This window comes from Drosophila nasuta, chromosome 3 (genome assembly GCF_023558535.2).
Source record: "Drosophila nasuta strain 15112-1781.00 chromosome 3, ASM2355853v1, whole genome shotgun sequence".
Classification (NCBI taxonomy): domain Eukaryota; kingdom Metazoa; phylum Arthropoda; class Insecta; order Diptera; family Drosophilidae; genus Drosophila; species Drosophila nasuta.
Window position 1 is genome coordinate 48,892,222 of NC_083457.1, and position 15,752 is coordinate 48,907,973.

Here is a 15,752-nt window from a genome sequence, read left to right on the forward strand (position 1 = left end):
CGATATTTCTTTATATAAGAAGAAGAAGTGTGGGGAACAGGGGGAAACGCCCTCATAAATTAAAGATATTGATATTGGAAAGACAATGTGCAAATATCGACAAAGAGGAAGTTTCGAGTTGGAAACAAAACAAAACAAGGCCAAGATAATTATAAACGTTTAATTATAAACGCTGGAAAACTCGATGAAAAGCAAAAGAAGCCAACAATGAGTTTGCACAAAAATGAAAAGGAGAAAAAAAAACTGACGTGAGGCTGGTAAATTACATAAAGAAAACATGTGTAAAAAATCCAAATTCGTTTAATTTGTTGTTCATGCAACAACAACAATAACAATGGGGGAGTTAATTAATTGTTAGAAATAAAAAAAAACTTAAGTAAACCAAATGCATGCTATGAAAATTATTAGAAAAATGCTTTAGTATTTATAATGATATTTTCATTTTTTGCCTTTCAGCTTATTGCGCAATTTTGCGTGATTTGTTTAAATAAAATAAATTTCCTTTTAATCGCCAATAAATATCAATGTTAACTTTCATGTTGATTTTTCGATTTTAGATTAGTCAAAACGCAGCGCAAAACTGAAGAAACAGCAACAACTCAAGAAATCATATTCTTAATACTTTACATTGAAGACACACACACAACATCAACAACAACAACAATAATAATGATAATAAGAACATTCATTGAACGAATAGATTTCTGTATCTATCGTTTTTTCGCATGCCAATTGTGTGCATTATTCGTGCATTGCATTCGCGCAAAATAAAAAGAGAGAAACAAAAACGATACGCAAATGATGTGCCAAGCAAAGAGAGCAAAGAGTTTAATTCTCTTTAATGCTCCTTTGTTGTAGTTTTTTCTGTTCGACTTACCAAAGTCCGCATCGGTTGTATCCTGCGTCGTGTTCGGCGTGCTCGGCTCTTCGTTTGACGGCGAGCCGAGCGATGCGGTTACGTTGGCGCTTGATGCCGACGGAGGCGGCGAGTGGCGAGAAGTTGCTGCGAAAGAGGAAAGAAAAAGAGATGGAAGTTAGAATGGTAGAAGTAAGTTAAAGTCTATGTTATTCGCTTACTCATCGAAATAAATATAATATTAAGCATGCAAATGCTTTCAAGCACTCTCTACTTCTACTTCTACTGTCTGATAAACACTGAACTTTGCGAATAAGTCTGACAAATACTGAACCTCGCGAACTCGAATTCTAGATTTTTTACCGATATAAAAGCAGAACTCTCTCAAGTTTGACCGCAAACTGAGAGTGAGTGAAATTAAATTCCATTGAAATCATTTCCACATTATTCTATTTTCGTTTATTGAAATATTCAAATTTAAATCCACATTACTCGCTATTCTTATACTGAAATATTCATTTCTAAACACCACTCTTCAACTTACGATCGTTATAGTCAATATTGCTGAGTACATTGATCACAATTTGCGACAGGAAATTTTCAATTGTAACTATCTGTGTGATATCCATTGGGGAGAATTTAATTTGTAACAAAAGTGAAATAGGAATATTACTGATCAATGTGACATATCAACTTTCTTAACTCTTTTGTTTGACATGGCATTAAAAATGCCTACTTAATCTAATCTACTCAAGTGACCTGTTCCCCCAATACACCTTCTCTTCTTCTTCTTCATTGTTTCTACGCACCAGTGCAAATGTTACCCAACAGAAAACCTCAATTTGTTGCTGATTGCCTGACTGTGTTCGGTGTGTGGGAAAGGTGGGCAAGAAAAAGGGGGGCGTTGCGGTGGGTTTGTTAGGCAAGTGACACACATTTTACAGCTTATTAACTTGGACAACAAGCATGCCTGGCCATAATGGCACCAACACACAACAACAACAACAACACCGACAATAACTACAACTGTTCCAACAAAAAGTTGGCAAAATAAGTTAAAATATAAAAAAAAGTGTCGCCCATTGAGCGTTCATTGACGCTGCGTCGTGCTGACCAGACCGAAACCTATAGCGGAATCTTCTTTCTACGCGTTTGCGGTTAATACTTGGAGCTGCGCTCTTTCGGTTCCGCGGTGCGGAACTAGTTCCGAGTATTACTCACTTGCCAGCACTCAACTTGTAGGGATTTTCATTGTTATTATTAGTAATGTAATAACAGCTGAGGTCTTTAAGCTATCAAAGTTCTTTTGATTCCGAAGCTATTGAGGAAATGTTCTCTTTAAAATAATAATATAATTCAAAAATACAAAACATTGCTAATGAACTGTTAAATAGTTACGGTTTTTGAATTACGTAAAACATTTGAAAATATTAAGCATATGTTAGAACCTTAAATTCTTCCTATTCAATTTTGGGACAAATTGGAGATTTATACCCTTTAGATCAAAATATGTGAACGGAATTAAAATTTTCTTTTGAAACATGGAGATTATATGCTTAAGGTTCTCAAACTACTTCCAAAAAAGTCTCTTAAGGCCGTAGTAGTTAGCACTCTATTAAAAATAATAACTTATTTCCTTAATTTTAAATTTTAAGCTACATTTTAAAAAGTGTATAAATATATATTTATGGTAAAATATTCAATATTTAAAAACATTAATAATTTAACGGTAAAAGAAGTTTACCTTTAAAAAAACATAAATTTAGTTTCCAAAATCGTTGTGTTCATATCAAAATTTATGGTCTTTTGATAATATAAATGCTTCAGATGCTAACAAATTACTTTTACATGCAAATTTTTTCCAGTTGTCTATTTTAAGCTTCCCTATTGCTGAAATGAATACGTTACCAAAGTCATTTAATCCCGCGTATTTAAAGCACTGCTTAGTCTAGACTCTAGACTGTAGACTTTAAGAATGAAGGTAAAGCATAGTGTAAGAATGTGAAACTAATTTAAATGCCATTTGGCTTAAGAACCGGCTCTTTGAACTAGTTAAAACTGAATTAAAACAAAACACAACTCTAATCGCAACGAGTTTGCACAAATTTCTCTAGTTGTTGTTATTTATGTTGTTGTTGTTACGCATCGCTGCTCCACTGGCGAATATAGTTCGCATAGTTCCCTTCTGCTTTCCTCTCCCTCTCTCTCCCTTTGCTTTCATTTAATGCTTTAATGCTAATTTGTGTGATGGAATCGTTCGTGGCCAGAACTGACTACAACAAGTAAGAAAGCTACAGTCGAGTGTGCTCGACTGTGATATACTCGCTACGCACTTTGAATAAAAGCAAAATATTGCGGTTTTATTCTCAAAATATACCAAAATAATATACTACAAAAATACTAAGAAACATATTAATTTAGTATATTGATATGGTACTACATTCAAGATATACTAAAGAGTGTAACATATAACAGATTGTCACCAAAGCAACTAAGACCCCTAGTAAGTATTTCTTGAATAACTTTGACAATTTTTATGTGATCATAACCAAATTTTCAGGAATCACAAAGACGGAAATTCGCGACTCTAACTTTAAAATTACGCTTGTTATTCGAGTTTTCTCAATTTGTGGGGGCGGAAGTGGGCGTGGCAAAAATTTGACACAAACTGAATCTGCCAGCAATCTAACAAATGCTGTAGAAAAAAAAATAATAGCTGTAAATCTTATAGTCTCAGAGATCTAGGTGTTCATACGGACAGACGGACAGACAGACAGACGGACATGGCTAGATCGTCTCGGCTGTTGACGCTGATTAAGAATATATTTACTTTATGGAGACGGAGATGCCTCCTTATGCCTGTTACATACATTTCCTACTGGCACAAAGTTATAATACCCTTCTACAATATGGGTAACGGGTATAACAAGAGTAACTTTCGACTCACCTTGACGATTGGCAAATGAACGCGACTGCGTTGGCAACTGCTCTCCACCTGCCGTCTCCCCTGCGGCTGCGTGTCTGCTCCTGCTGCTGCAGCTGCTGGAACATGTTGGCCCGTGCTCTCACACTGCTGCTGCGTGCCACGCCCACACCTGATCCTCCCGCTGCTGCCCCTGATGTGGTTGCCGTCGCCCCACTTGACCTGGTGTTGGTGGAAGCATCGTCGCCCAGCGACTGAATCGCCGAGTCATCATCCAAGCCGGACATCTCAAAGATTCGTTCGCTGTCGTTGCCCACCGAGAGTGTCAACTGCTCGCCAAGACTGACGCTATCGTTGACCGAATGCTGGCGTGACAAACTGTTGTTGTTACTCGACACTGACACTGACACTGACGTTGGGGGGCGTGCCACCGCCCTGTGCGGCCAAATGAGCGACGCGCGGCGATTGCAGCGGTTGCGTTGAGCTGCGCGCCAAACGGAACGAGGCGCCGGCGCCTGAGAGTGTCGATGAGGAGAGCAGCAAGGGAGCGGGCACGTGGCTCAGCGGTTGTCCAGTGATGGGCGAGATTAGCGGTTGTTGTTGCTGCTGCGAACCGTTGCGAATCTCCAGCGGTTTGGTGGGCTTGAAAGCCGACGTGGCCGAGATGTCAAAGGGCGTGGAGTTGGCTTTAAAGCTGCACAGACGAATGAGAAATTAAGTTAGTTTTGCTGTTTTTTATGCTTGTGTTTCATAAGCTACAACTATCTCTTGTCTCTTTTCCCCCTTAACTCTTTCTCTCTCTCTCTCTCTCTCTCTGTCTCTCGTCAAACAATGCGCAGTTAGCGGCAATCATAATTATAGGCAAAATCTTTGTTTTCGCCTTAATTACACGCAGGTGAAATTTTAACGCTGCATCTCTTTGATTGACAATCTTTCGTTTCCCCCCTTAAGGTAAAAGTCGCGTCCAATCAATAATCCATAGATTAGCTGCAAATGAGTTTCGTTTTGCAGTGAAATCTCAAATAAGATTTCTTCTTTCTCATATTTTTAGCACTTTCGACTGCAACTTGCTTCAATTTCAATTTTGATTTTCCAATATTTTTTGATGTTTGTTTATCATACGAAACAAAACATTAACCGCATTTCATTTTATGCAGTGCAAAGAATTAGACCAAAAATAGACATAAAAAAAAACTATTTCAACTATGGGAGGAAAAAAACGCAGCTAATTGGATTTTGAAAAAGTGAACAGTCTATTTTTGAAAGACGCGCAGAATGAGCGCCAAAAAATGGGGCAAAGTGAGAGCTGAGTTCTTTCTGATTGCAGCAGTGGTAATACTCTCTATATATACTTCCATTTGCAGCTAATTTCGATATAGGCAAGCAATTAACTTAGTTTCCAAATAAGAAACAACTCTACGAAATTTCAGCAACTTGTTAAAAGAGGCAGCTGAGTTCACATGGTTTGTTTTTGAGGCTAAGAAGTTCTCTATACACTATAAATACTTCCATTTGCAGGCAATTTCGATAAAGAGAATCTATTCTTTTAGTTTCAAGTCTTGTACACAGTTCTACCAAATTTCAGCAGATTGTCAAAAGAGGCAACTGAGTTCATATGGTTTGTTTTTAGGCATTGAAAGTGTTGGGGCAATGTGATCATTGAGTTCTTTAAGATTGTAAGCAGTTGCAATACTTTATATATTTTGAAATTTGCAGCTAATTTGTATATCGAAATTATATTCACTTAGTTTCAACATTTCTACACAGTTCTACCAAATTTCAGCAGATTTGTTAAAGAGATAGCGGAGTTACCATGGGTAAGGTTTGGGACAAAGAAGTTTCACATGGTTTGTTTTTGGGGCTAAGAAGTTCTGATGCAATTGTAATACTCAATTTGAAGTTAATTTCGATGTGCTAAATAGATTCACTGAGTTTTAACATTTGTAACCAGTTCCTCCAAATTTCAGCAGCTTTGGAATAGGGACAGCTGAGTTACCATGGTTAGGGTTTGGATTTGAGAAGGTTTGGTTCGAAGTAAGAACCGAGTATTTAAGGACTGCAGCTTTATATATTTGCAGTTTTAACACTTATACACAATTCTTCCAAGTTTCAGCAACTTTATGATAGTGATAGCTGAGTTCACATGGTTTGTTAAGGAGTTAAATTCCTTATTTAAAGTCACACAATTCCATCTCATTGCGAGTACCAAAATGCAAATACATTCACTGTGTTTAGGGAGCGGAATATTGAATTAGGCGCACATAAAACATTTTGTGATTAAAGTCAAACAGTTGTGTGCCTAAAACTTTGTTCACGTCTATATACACTCTATATATAGAGCACATTGTAAATAGCTTTTTTTCTAGCGACATTCCCATTTGTTGTTTTTGTTGTTGCCGTTGTTTTGTTTTTTCATACACTGCGCAAATATTTTCACAGTTTATGGCACAAAATTATAATATATTTATAGCACTTTTTTATGGTTTTATGACGTTTGTATTGGCACTTTGGTTTTATATATGTATATAGATGATGATATATAGTATATCTACATTTTTTTGTTGTGCGAATTTTGCACAATTGGCACTTGGAAAAAGTATAAGCAAATAATTGCTGGCATTTCCATTTGGCTGCACATTTTCCATGCTTTTATTTTTAGCAACATTACGAAATGGCCTCACAACACATATAATTAACCATAGATTTTTCCATGGTTTTCAACGCATTTTCATTTGTTGTTTTGGTTTTTATTGCTGCATTTTCCGCTACCTTTCTTCTTGGTCACTCTCCCGCGTTCCCCGCTAAGCGCTCTCTACAAAGTGCAACTGCCCGATAACCGGCTCGAAAAGAAACTATAGTTGCTTATTTATAAATAAGCGAAGAGAGTTCGAAGTGTGAAGTATGTATTTTGATAACTTGTAGAACGTGGCGCGACTTTGTCGTTGTCGTTTTTATTTCTTTTTCTATTTTACCTTTGCTTCTTTATCTCTTATCAGAGACGCGGGGCAATAGATTTGATTTGATATTTTTGTTGCTGTTGTTTAGTTTTTGTTTTCTGCTTTTATTTGTAACTTTTTCACTATTTATTCTCGTTTTCTTTTTGGTTGATAATGACGACACTTCTTCAAAAGCAGCAACAACACTTGTTTCAAAATAGAATTTTACCGACAAAAAAAGATATGTACATATGTATATAAAAACCGAAATTTGTATTTTTGAAAATTCGCCTCGTCTGCGCGTAGTACGTGAAAATTGAAAAGGCGATCGCGAGCAACTGAGCGCAAAATTTTGTACAAACAACAAAAAAAGCGAGCGGCACAAGTGGAGCCAACGTCGCAGTCGCTGTCGCAGTTGACGTCGCAGTCGCTGCTAACGTCGACGTCGCTGCTGTTGCCGGTCAGAGCAAAATTTAAATTATTTTCAGCTTTGTTTTCTTTTTATTGCCCATGCTTTGTAGTGCAGAGCAAAAGAGAGAAAGGGAGAAAGAGAGAGAGAGAGTCGAAAAATATAATGATAGAGAGATGGGAGAGAGATGTGTGTATTTTTATTTTCGGTATGCTATTTTTTTGTTGCTGTTGCTATTGTAGTTGTTGTTGTTGTTCCTCTTTCCGTTTTTCCACAATTTCGAAATGTCGTTTTCATTTTCCTTTTTGCGGCTTTTCTTGCTTTTCCTCTCCCACTCTCTCTCTCTCTTGCGAAAGAGAAGCGGAAATCAAAAGAGTTTTGCCACCACTTTGCCCACACACTTCACACAGTGGGTCAATGTGGTGCGTCCTCAACAGAAGTGCAGATTAAAGAACTCTTCGCAAAGACTCTTGACAATAGAAATTTTCGCCAACTGATTTGAGTGCCACAAAGAACTCACAGTGTAATGTCTTACGACACTTTTTTTGGTTTAACAATGTTTACTATCTAACCAATACAAGTAGCTTTGCTTATGCAATTTTGACTTTTGGTCTTATCAAAATCTATCACAGACCCACTTTCAAATTGATTAGCTCTGTGATAAAGAGCTTATATTTTAATTGGGGTGTGCGCAACTAATAAAAATAGCACGCTTCTATTTAGAATATCACGCGTCACTCAACAGTTTTATTCATATTTTATTTTAAAAAGAATTGAAAAGAAAGAACTGATTCTAACTTTTCCATATTCACTTTTTAAAAATTCATATTTTCATTAAAATAGAATTGAATGAGGAACTTTTCTTTATGTAAAATTCACTGCAGAATTTTGACTTTATAGAATTCAACTTTTTCCGTTTACCTTTTGGGATTGCTCAACATCTTATTTTATTTTAGATATAGAACAACACTTTTCCTTAGTTTTATATAAACTTTTCATATTTCCATATTTTATTTTAAATAGATTTGAGTGAGAAACTTTTCTGAAGTTAAAATTCACTGCAGAATTTTGTGTTTCCAGAATTTTTCCCCCGATTACCTTCTGGGATTGCTCAACATCTTACACTGTTCGACAGGTGTTTAAGACTGTAGACAGACCTAAGATTGTCGCACAAGATTGGCCACTATAAAAACATATGTAGTATCCAATCAGAACACACTGAACTATCTAATCTCAGCACATTCCTTCACTTACTCGCAGTGTCGTGGGTTCATGTACATTATATACTTTATAGAGTGACGATTCTCTTCACTGTCTGACGTTATCTGACCAATGTCAACTAAATATTGGCTATCAAAATGCGGCTCATCGCACCTTTGCTCAACATGATGTGAACCGTTCAATGACGCACTTATCGACTAGGCGGTATGGACTTTTTTATGGCTTTTTTTCCAGCGCATTTTCATTTACCGTTTTCTGATATACGCCTCAAACATTTTCTCACTGTGTCGTCGTTGGAACAACATGGAATATTATAAACGAACGAGAGCTTCTCGCTTTAACCCTTGACGACCCAAAACCAGAACCAGCAACAAATTCAAATGACAAGCAAAACGTATCTCTGAACGCGTCCGAATGCGGCAGCCAACTGAATGCAACGTTGAGCTCAACACGTCCACAATTCAACAAAACTTATACATACAATACAATATACTTCGGCTTCCCTCCAGCACCCCTAGAGCCCACCCTTTGGAACCTTTTTGAGGAGGCATTGCAGCTATGGATAGCATAAATTACGCGCCACAATGGCAAAACGTGCAAAGAAAACAACAATCTTATTGACAATACACCGAATCGGTGCATGCAAATGTGGGAGAGTGCGAAAAATGTAGAAAAAAAACGCAAGTGAGCAAACTGTAGATGGAAATAAATGACTTGAAGATGCCCTGTATAAGAATGGGGAATGCTAAGAATGTAGTATAATACAAAATAGAATATATAGTATTAAAAGTTCAATAGCTAAGAAATTGTATCATTAGATACTATACAAGCTAAGCATACGGAATATATCCATAAAATTCAATTCTTGAAGCAAGTTTATAATTTGAATTTCAAGATTGGACAATCTTGATTTTTGTAGCTTTTCTTTTTTGATTTCCTATTTTATGTTTTCTATCTCAAAGATTAAACCTTCTTGGTTCAATTTTGATTTAGCACTTCTTTTATTCTGTATATGTATTTTAAGTTAAATGGACTTCAAATTAAAGCATTAGATACTATTTTTTTTAAATGTATAATTTTGTTCATTTAGTGCAAATTTAAATAGATTTTAAAATGCTATATAATAGTATAATTTTCTTCTTTGTGATTGGTAATCTTTTTAAATAATAAATTACTTTCAATTTTATATCATGCTGATTTATGTTGTAAGTATTCCACATTACTACATCTTATGCTACAAATTTCTAATCTATTTATTTTGTAGTTCTATATTCTAGCATATATTTCTGAAATTTCTAAAACATACTCAAATTAATCTGAAATAAAAATACGCCAAAAATGCATACAAATTTGATTATCCCATTTTTAGGTAAATGTTTTTAAAAGCTTTTAGAGTTTAAGGAACAATAGAAAGTAGCTTATAAACACCTTTTTACAGTTTCTGTAGAAAACTTTGCCTCCATTGCAATCCCAACTCAACCTTTACAACTTCCCCATTCACATTTGAATATTTGCATGCTTACAGGGTGTTTGCAATACTCATAGAAATAACCAGAACGAGCCTTTGTTTTCTTAGCGGGGAGTGGCGAAACGTAACGTAACGCATCGAAATAAAAATCAACAACAAAAGCAGCCAAAAAGCAGCACATAAACTGCTGACATGAAAACCCCGTTAAGAGAACACACTCAGCACCTACAAACAGCAGGAAGGAAGGTGCTCCGCTCTACCGTAGACACTAGACTCTAGTCTAAGTCTAAGTTGTCCAAAAAAAAGTTAAGATACCAAAAGTACATGCCACAGTTAGCTAGAAACTGGGTTTATGAGCGTGCTGCCATTGGCAACGACCCGATGCGACTGTAATTCACAGAAAAGATCGCAGCAGGTTCACAAAAAAAAAGAGGGCGTGGTGAGAGTTGGGCGTGTACGCAGACTAATTGCCAAAAATGATAGCAGTAACCAGGTCAAGTTCTTGAGACGAAAATAAAATTTATTTACAAGCAAGATAAAGTAATGGGAAGGAAATTGGTTAAAGAGCTGCGAAATGGCAATAAACTGAAGAGCAGTTATTTCTAAATTTAGATATTTAAAATATTTATAGGTAATGAACAGTTTGACAATCTAAATAGTTCAAGGAAAGCACTGCAAAGAGGCTCCAATTCAACGACCTTCCATTGCTATTTGCAGGCATTACTAAGAGTATTTTTGCTGTTGTTGTTGTTGTTGTTGTTGCTGTTGCTGTCGGCCTCAATAGTCAGTCAGGTAATTAGGTAAGCAATAAGCGGCTTAAAGTGACAACAAATACAACAACAACCAATGAAGGCTAATAAAAACAAAAACAAATGCAAACACAAAAAATCGTCAAAGAAAAGTGAAATACGAATTTATGACAGGCCAATTGAATGAGCTTTGCACTTGACTTTATATGGCTTTGATATGTCTGGGAACACACCTACTCAAGAACTCCCAACCTTCTGATAATTCTTTTTGCAGATATGTTAAACAGATTTCTTAAAAAAATTATTGTGCTACATTTTTGAAACCATTTCTTACAAAGTTGCAAAACTAACGAAATTTGTTAAGTGCGCAACGAAGTGCGACGGAAGCTGCCCCAAATGATGATGATGATGATGAGGATGGTGATGATAATGACGGGGAAATGACCCTGAACTGGACGGCGAAAACACAAATTTCATATGCCACATGCGATAGCGAGAGTCTTTGTGCGGGATTGGGGGCGTGGCTGTGGCAGAGACCGTCTGGCAATGTGGCAAATAACACAGCTGGAATAATCCATGAATAATTCTGCACTGGAAATTTAATTTACCAGCGAAGCATATGAATAAAGCCCCGACAGAAGCTGACAGTGTGACAGCTCAATGTAATCTAAAGGGAAGGAGGGAAATAGTGATATGCTTATGGAAAAAGATCTATGCATAGTAATAGAGCACTATCTGCTACAAATATAAAAGACTCCTTAAGAAGCGAAAAGGAATGAAGTTTAATGGTAACAAATAAGAAAGATGAAAAATTGAGAAAAGAAGACTGCACTGTAGATAGCTCAGAGTTCGAAAAATTTAGCAGAGAAAGTGAATTTATAGATAGATAATTAAAATAGAGATAGTTAAAAATAATCATTTTGAAAGAGAAAGATTTTTATATATAATATAATATATCTATATTTTCATAAATCTATTAAATCATAGACGATTACCATAGAATTTCACCCCATTACCTTTTCGGTCACAGTAATGGATATGTTCGCCGGAAGAAAACATATGTTTTAAAGACAATATGACATATGAATATTATAACTTTCATTAAACTACCTAACCTACTCCTTTAATCCTTTATCTATTCAATAACAGTAATGGGTAATGAGGATCGCCGCAGAAAAGAAAATAATTCTTAAAAAAAGATAAGGCCTGGAGCTATAATGAAATCATCAGAGAACTATCAATTCATTGTTGATTCTGACATTCTACCTCATTACCTTTCTGACAATAGTAATGCATAATGAGGATCTAACACCATTTAGAGACAGAGAAATACATAAAGAGTTAAGAGACACATTTAAACTTATTTTATAGCAATTCTCCCCGTCTACTTACAAGCTCTTCTCCTCGTTGGTCACCGGCTGTGTCTTGTAGCGATCCCTGTAGAGATCTCGTCGTAATACGCTGGGCTTCAACAGCTTTGGTGCTGCACTCGAGTCGTGCAACGAACTTGGCGTCTGCTGCAATGGCGACTCCCAGCTGCTGTTGATGCCGCCCGCAGTTCGAGAAGTTGGAGTCGATAGCATTTCCATGTGCTTGATGCGATCCGCAACCGAAATACTTGATGCGGTTGCCACAAAGTCCACGGGAGTCGAGGGTGCCTGTGAAATAGTAATGGCATCCAAGGCGGCAGCCAGATCAATCACTGGTGCCGTATCCTGACGTTCCAGCGATCGTGTGCGTCGCTTCAGCAAACTGTTGGCATTCTCCTCTTCGGAGCGTTGAGCGGAGCCCAGCGAACGTCGCTTGGATGGCGAATCCGTCTTGAGGATGGGACGCATGGCATCAGAGGCCACCGTATCGTTGGCATCCGGACGGAGTCCCGTCAAATCGAATTCCTCGCGACTGCTCTTGCGGCTGCTCTTGAGTATGGGACGAATTTCATGCTCATCCGCTTCGCCGAAGGACTTCTTCTTGAGTATCGGTTTCGGTGGACGTGCTGCCTCCTCGCTGGAGGTGCTCTCTTGCTTCAGTATGGGTCTAATGCCCTCATGTTCCTCGCCATCCTCCAGTCCGACAATGTCATCGTGTGCCGCCAACTCGGCAGCAGCCAAAGTGACCGCCTGGGAGATGGAAACATGCTTCGAGACATGACCACCGCCATCCGAGGGTGTTGAGAGCGAATCCTTCTTCTTGAGGATGCTGTGCGGTTGGCATTCATTGGCCGAGGGGCAACCATCGCTCTTGCTGCTGTCATAGCTGCTCTGCTTAAGAATGCCATGTGCCTGAGCCGGACTTAGCGAGCAGCCTGCTTCCTCCAAGGAATTTCTACGCGCTGACTTGATAAGTATGCTGCGTTCATCGGGCGAATGGGAGCGTGAGTAGTAACGCGACTCATCCAAGCTGGATCGCTTCTTCAGGATGCCCTGACGCTTGCTGCGACTGCCGGCGAGCGGTGTGTCCAGCACATTGGCCGAGAAGGTGACAGGCGACGCATTGCTCGAGGCACTCGAATTGCACTCGCCAAAAGCGTGCTCCTTCTTCTTCAAGATGGATACAATCTGATTGGGTGCAGGCGGCGAGTTCTGAGTGGCAGCAGAAGCTGTCGTTGCAGTGGCAGCTGCTGTCACATCATCCGTGCTCTTGCGTCGCAGTATGGGTGACATTTTTAATTCCGGGGGCTGCTGCTCATCACTGCCCACAGCCTGCGCCTGTTCGGCAATCTTTTTGATCTCGGCCAGCTCCGTTTTGGTGCGCTCATTGAACTTCTGATTAATGCCGCGTGCCGCTTGATGGACCGACTCCGATTTCGAGGTCGATTCGCTGCAGGAACTCTTCTGCGGTGACAGCAACAGCTCACGCAACGATTCATCATCCCCAGGCATCAGAGGTCGGGCCATGCCCAATTCACGACGACGTCGACGACGTGTTGACGACGCCTCATCTGCAAAAGAAAAACGGAGTGTGATTAAACTGAACAAAAGCTTGTGGCAAGGAGGGGAAGATTAAGGGCAACTGGAGGGCACACATAATTCAAACTGGGTGAGAGACGTGCATGACAGTGGACAGAGGAGAGACGGCAGCGGCGGTGGCACTTTGGTGGACAACACAGCTTGCAGTTTAACATATTGTACACAGCTTGTTTGGATGCGTATGTGAAGGAAGCGTTCGTGCAGTAGCTCGAAATGATGCAGATGCAAGTGTTGATGTTGCTGCTGTACGCTGACGTGCCACATCATCATCGTGCGGCACTCTCCCAGTGACTGCCACAAACTGCTGCTGTTGTAGTTGCAACCCAGTTGCGCTTTTGGGGGCGGTGCAATCAAGCTTGACAGTTCCCCCAAAATTGGCTAGCCGCTCCTTCACTACTGTTTTTCCTTTTTTCCACTTATGCATCTCTTTAGTTTGCCAGTCATCGCGTTGTTGTTGGTGCTGTTGCTTGTCCCACTTACCGCCATCCTTGGTGGCTTCCTCGTTGTATGATCGATTCAAATTCGATTTGCGTTTCGCCGATTTATCGCGATCGCCAGCGCGACGTGGCAAGGGTGAGGCTTCCGGCTGTGCGGCAGAAAAAGATGTGACCAGAGTTAATTTAAGAGTATCAGTAAATATGATATTCTAAGAGCTGTGATTACTTTGCATTACTAATCTCATTAAGTATGTTAGGTACTTAAAAGATACCTTTTTTAATTACACAGTTTCAGCATTTCTAAATACACTTCATACAATAATGTAATGTATTTAATTTTTCTATATATTGAATTATAAGAAGGATAATTCACTTCTTCAACAATATGTTTTTCTACCTGTTGAATTATTATTTAAAAATGCTGGGTATGTCTTACTCAAAGATTATTTTTCGCAATTTCCAAGCAATTGATTTTAAATCTACCTAAAGTGTAATTTATTAAATTAATTGTAAATTTTACCTACATATGGTAATTGTAAAGGAGCATTTGAAGCCAAAGAACAGTTTTGCAAACAAAGTCAAAGTCAAATTCAATAGCGTGAAATTCTGTAATTATAAATGATACTTGAAAATGCCTTAGCCAAAATAAGTGAAACTTGAATTTTTAAGAATTTGTTTGAAAACCCAAATCCTTAATTGTGAACGAACTAACACGAAACTTTTAAGCTAAAGCACCGTTTTGCAAACAAAGTCATTACAAGTAATTTGAAAGTAATTTCAGGTTCTCAGATAGTTTCTCTATTTTGCTAAATTGCACTTTTACGAATTAAAAAAAAACCTTAAGTTACATTCATTCATTACTTGTAATTGGAAAGTAATTGCAAATCTAGACGCTGTGTTAAAACTGAGACTTGGAGCTATAAAATAGATTGACTATTTTGCTAATTTATACTTTTATAAATAAAATAATTCCTGAAGCTACATTCAAAGTCATTACTAGTAATGTGAAAAGTAATTACAGCTCTTAGATACCACATTTGAATATTGTATTTGAGTACTCACAGTTCGCTTGTGCTTCTGCACAGGACTCAGTTGCAAATTGGCCAGATGATCCCGAGCTTTACCCGCTGCCGAGCTGCCCAAGCCATTTTTCTCCGCATCGGCGCAGAGCGTGGAGCTGCGCGGTCTCATGTGGAGCGTGCACTCCACCTTGTTGGCGGGACTGAGGATGCCGCCGGTGAAGTGCAACTCGCTGAGATTCTGCTTCATGGACACGTTATTCGCGTTGGCCAACAACAAGGGACGTCGTCCCTCTGCTCCTCCAGATTCCGCCGGCTGTGAAGCCGAACGTGTTGCAGCAGTTTGTCTCGTCGAGCTGCCACTTGGCTCCGAGTTGAAGCCGCTGCCGTTGCTTTTGGGCGACAGTTCCGAGCTGCTGAGACGTCGCGTTGGTGGCGTGGAGCTGGTGCGCAGAGAGCTGGGTGAACTGTAGCGTTGACGCTGCTGTTGATGATGTTCCTCCTCCTTTTTGCGATCTATATTCAAGTGTGTTTTGTGGGTGAGGCATGAAATGAGAGTGTTAGTTGGAGTCATCAGCGCACAAGGTTAGCATATCGAAACACAATAACTACAATTACACTACAACGAGACTAAACACACTAAGGAAACCAGCACCAGAAGGAGGTGTAAGTAAGTAGAGAGAGAAAGAGAGATAGAAAGAGAGGGAGAAGGAAGCGTTGCTTGTGTGGGGGAGAAGGAAGCAAATGACTTTGTTGTGGATGACT

The 15,752-nt window shown here is 38.8% G+C and overlaps 1 protein-coding gene across 1 annotated transcript in view; it reads right to left on the minus strand.

Annotated features, from left to right (window-relative positions):
* LOC132788284 (uncharacterized) overlaps positions 1-15,752 on the minus strand; it is a 129,054-nt gene that overhangs the window by 54,781 nt on the left and 58,521 nt on the right. The window contains 7 exon segments of the mRNA XM_060795617.1: positions 878-1,003; positions 2,797-2,798; positions 3,852-4,157; positions 4,204-4,473; positions 11,955-13,503; positions 14,012-14,117; positions 15,031-15,503. Coding sequence (XP_060651600.1) covers positions 878-1,003; positions 2,797-2,798; positions 3,852-4,157; positions 4,204-4,473; positions 11,955-13,503; positions 14,012-14,117; positions 15,031-15,503 — 2,832 coding nt within the window.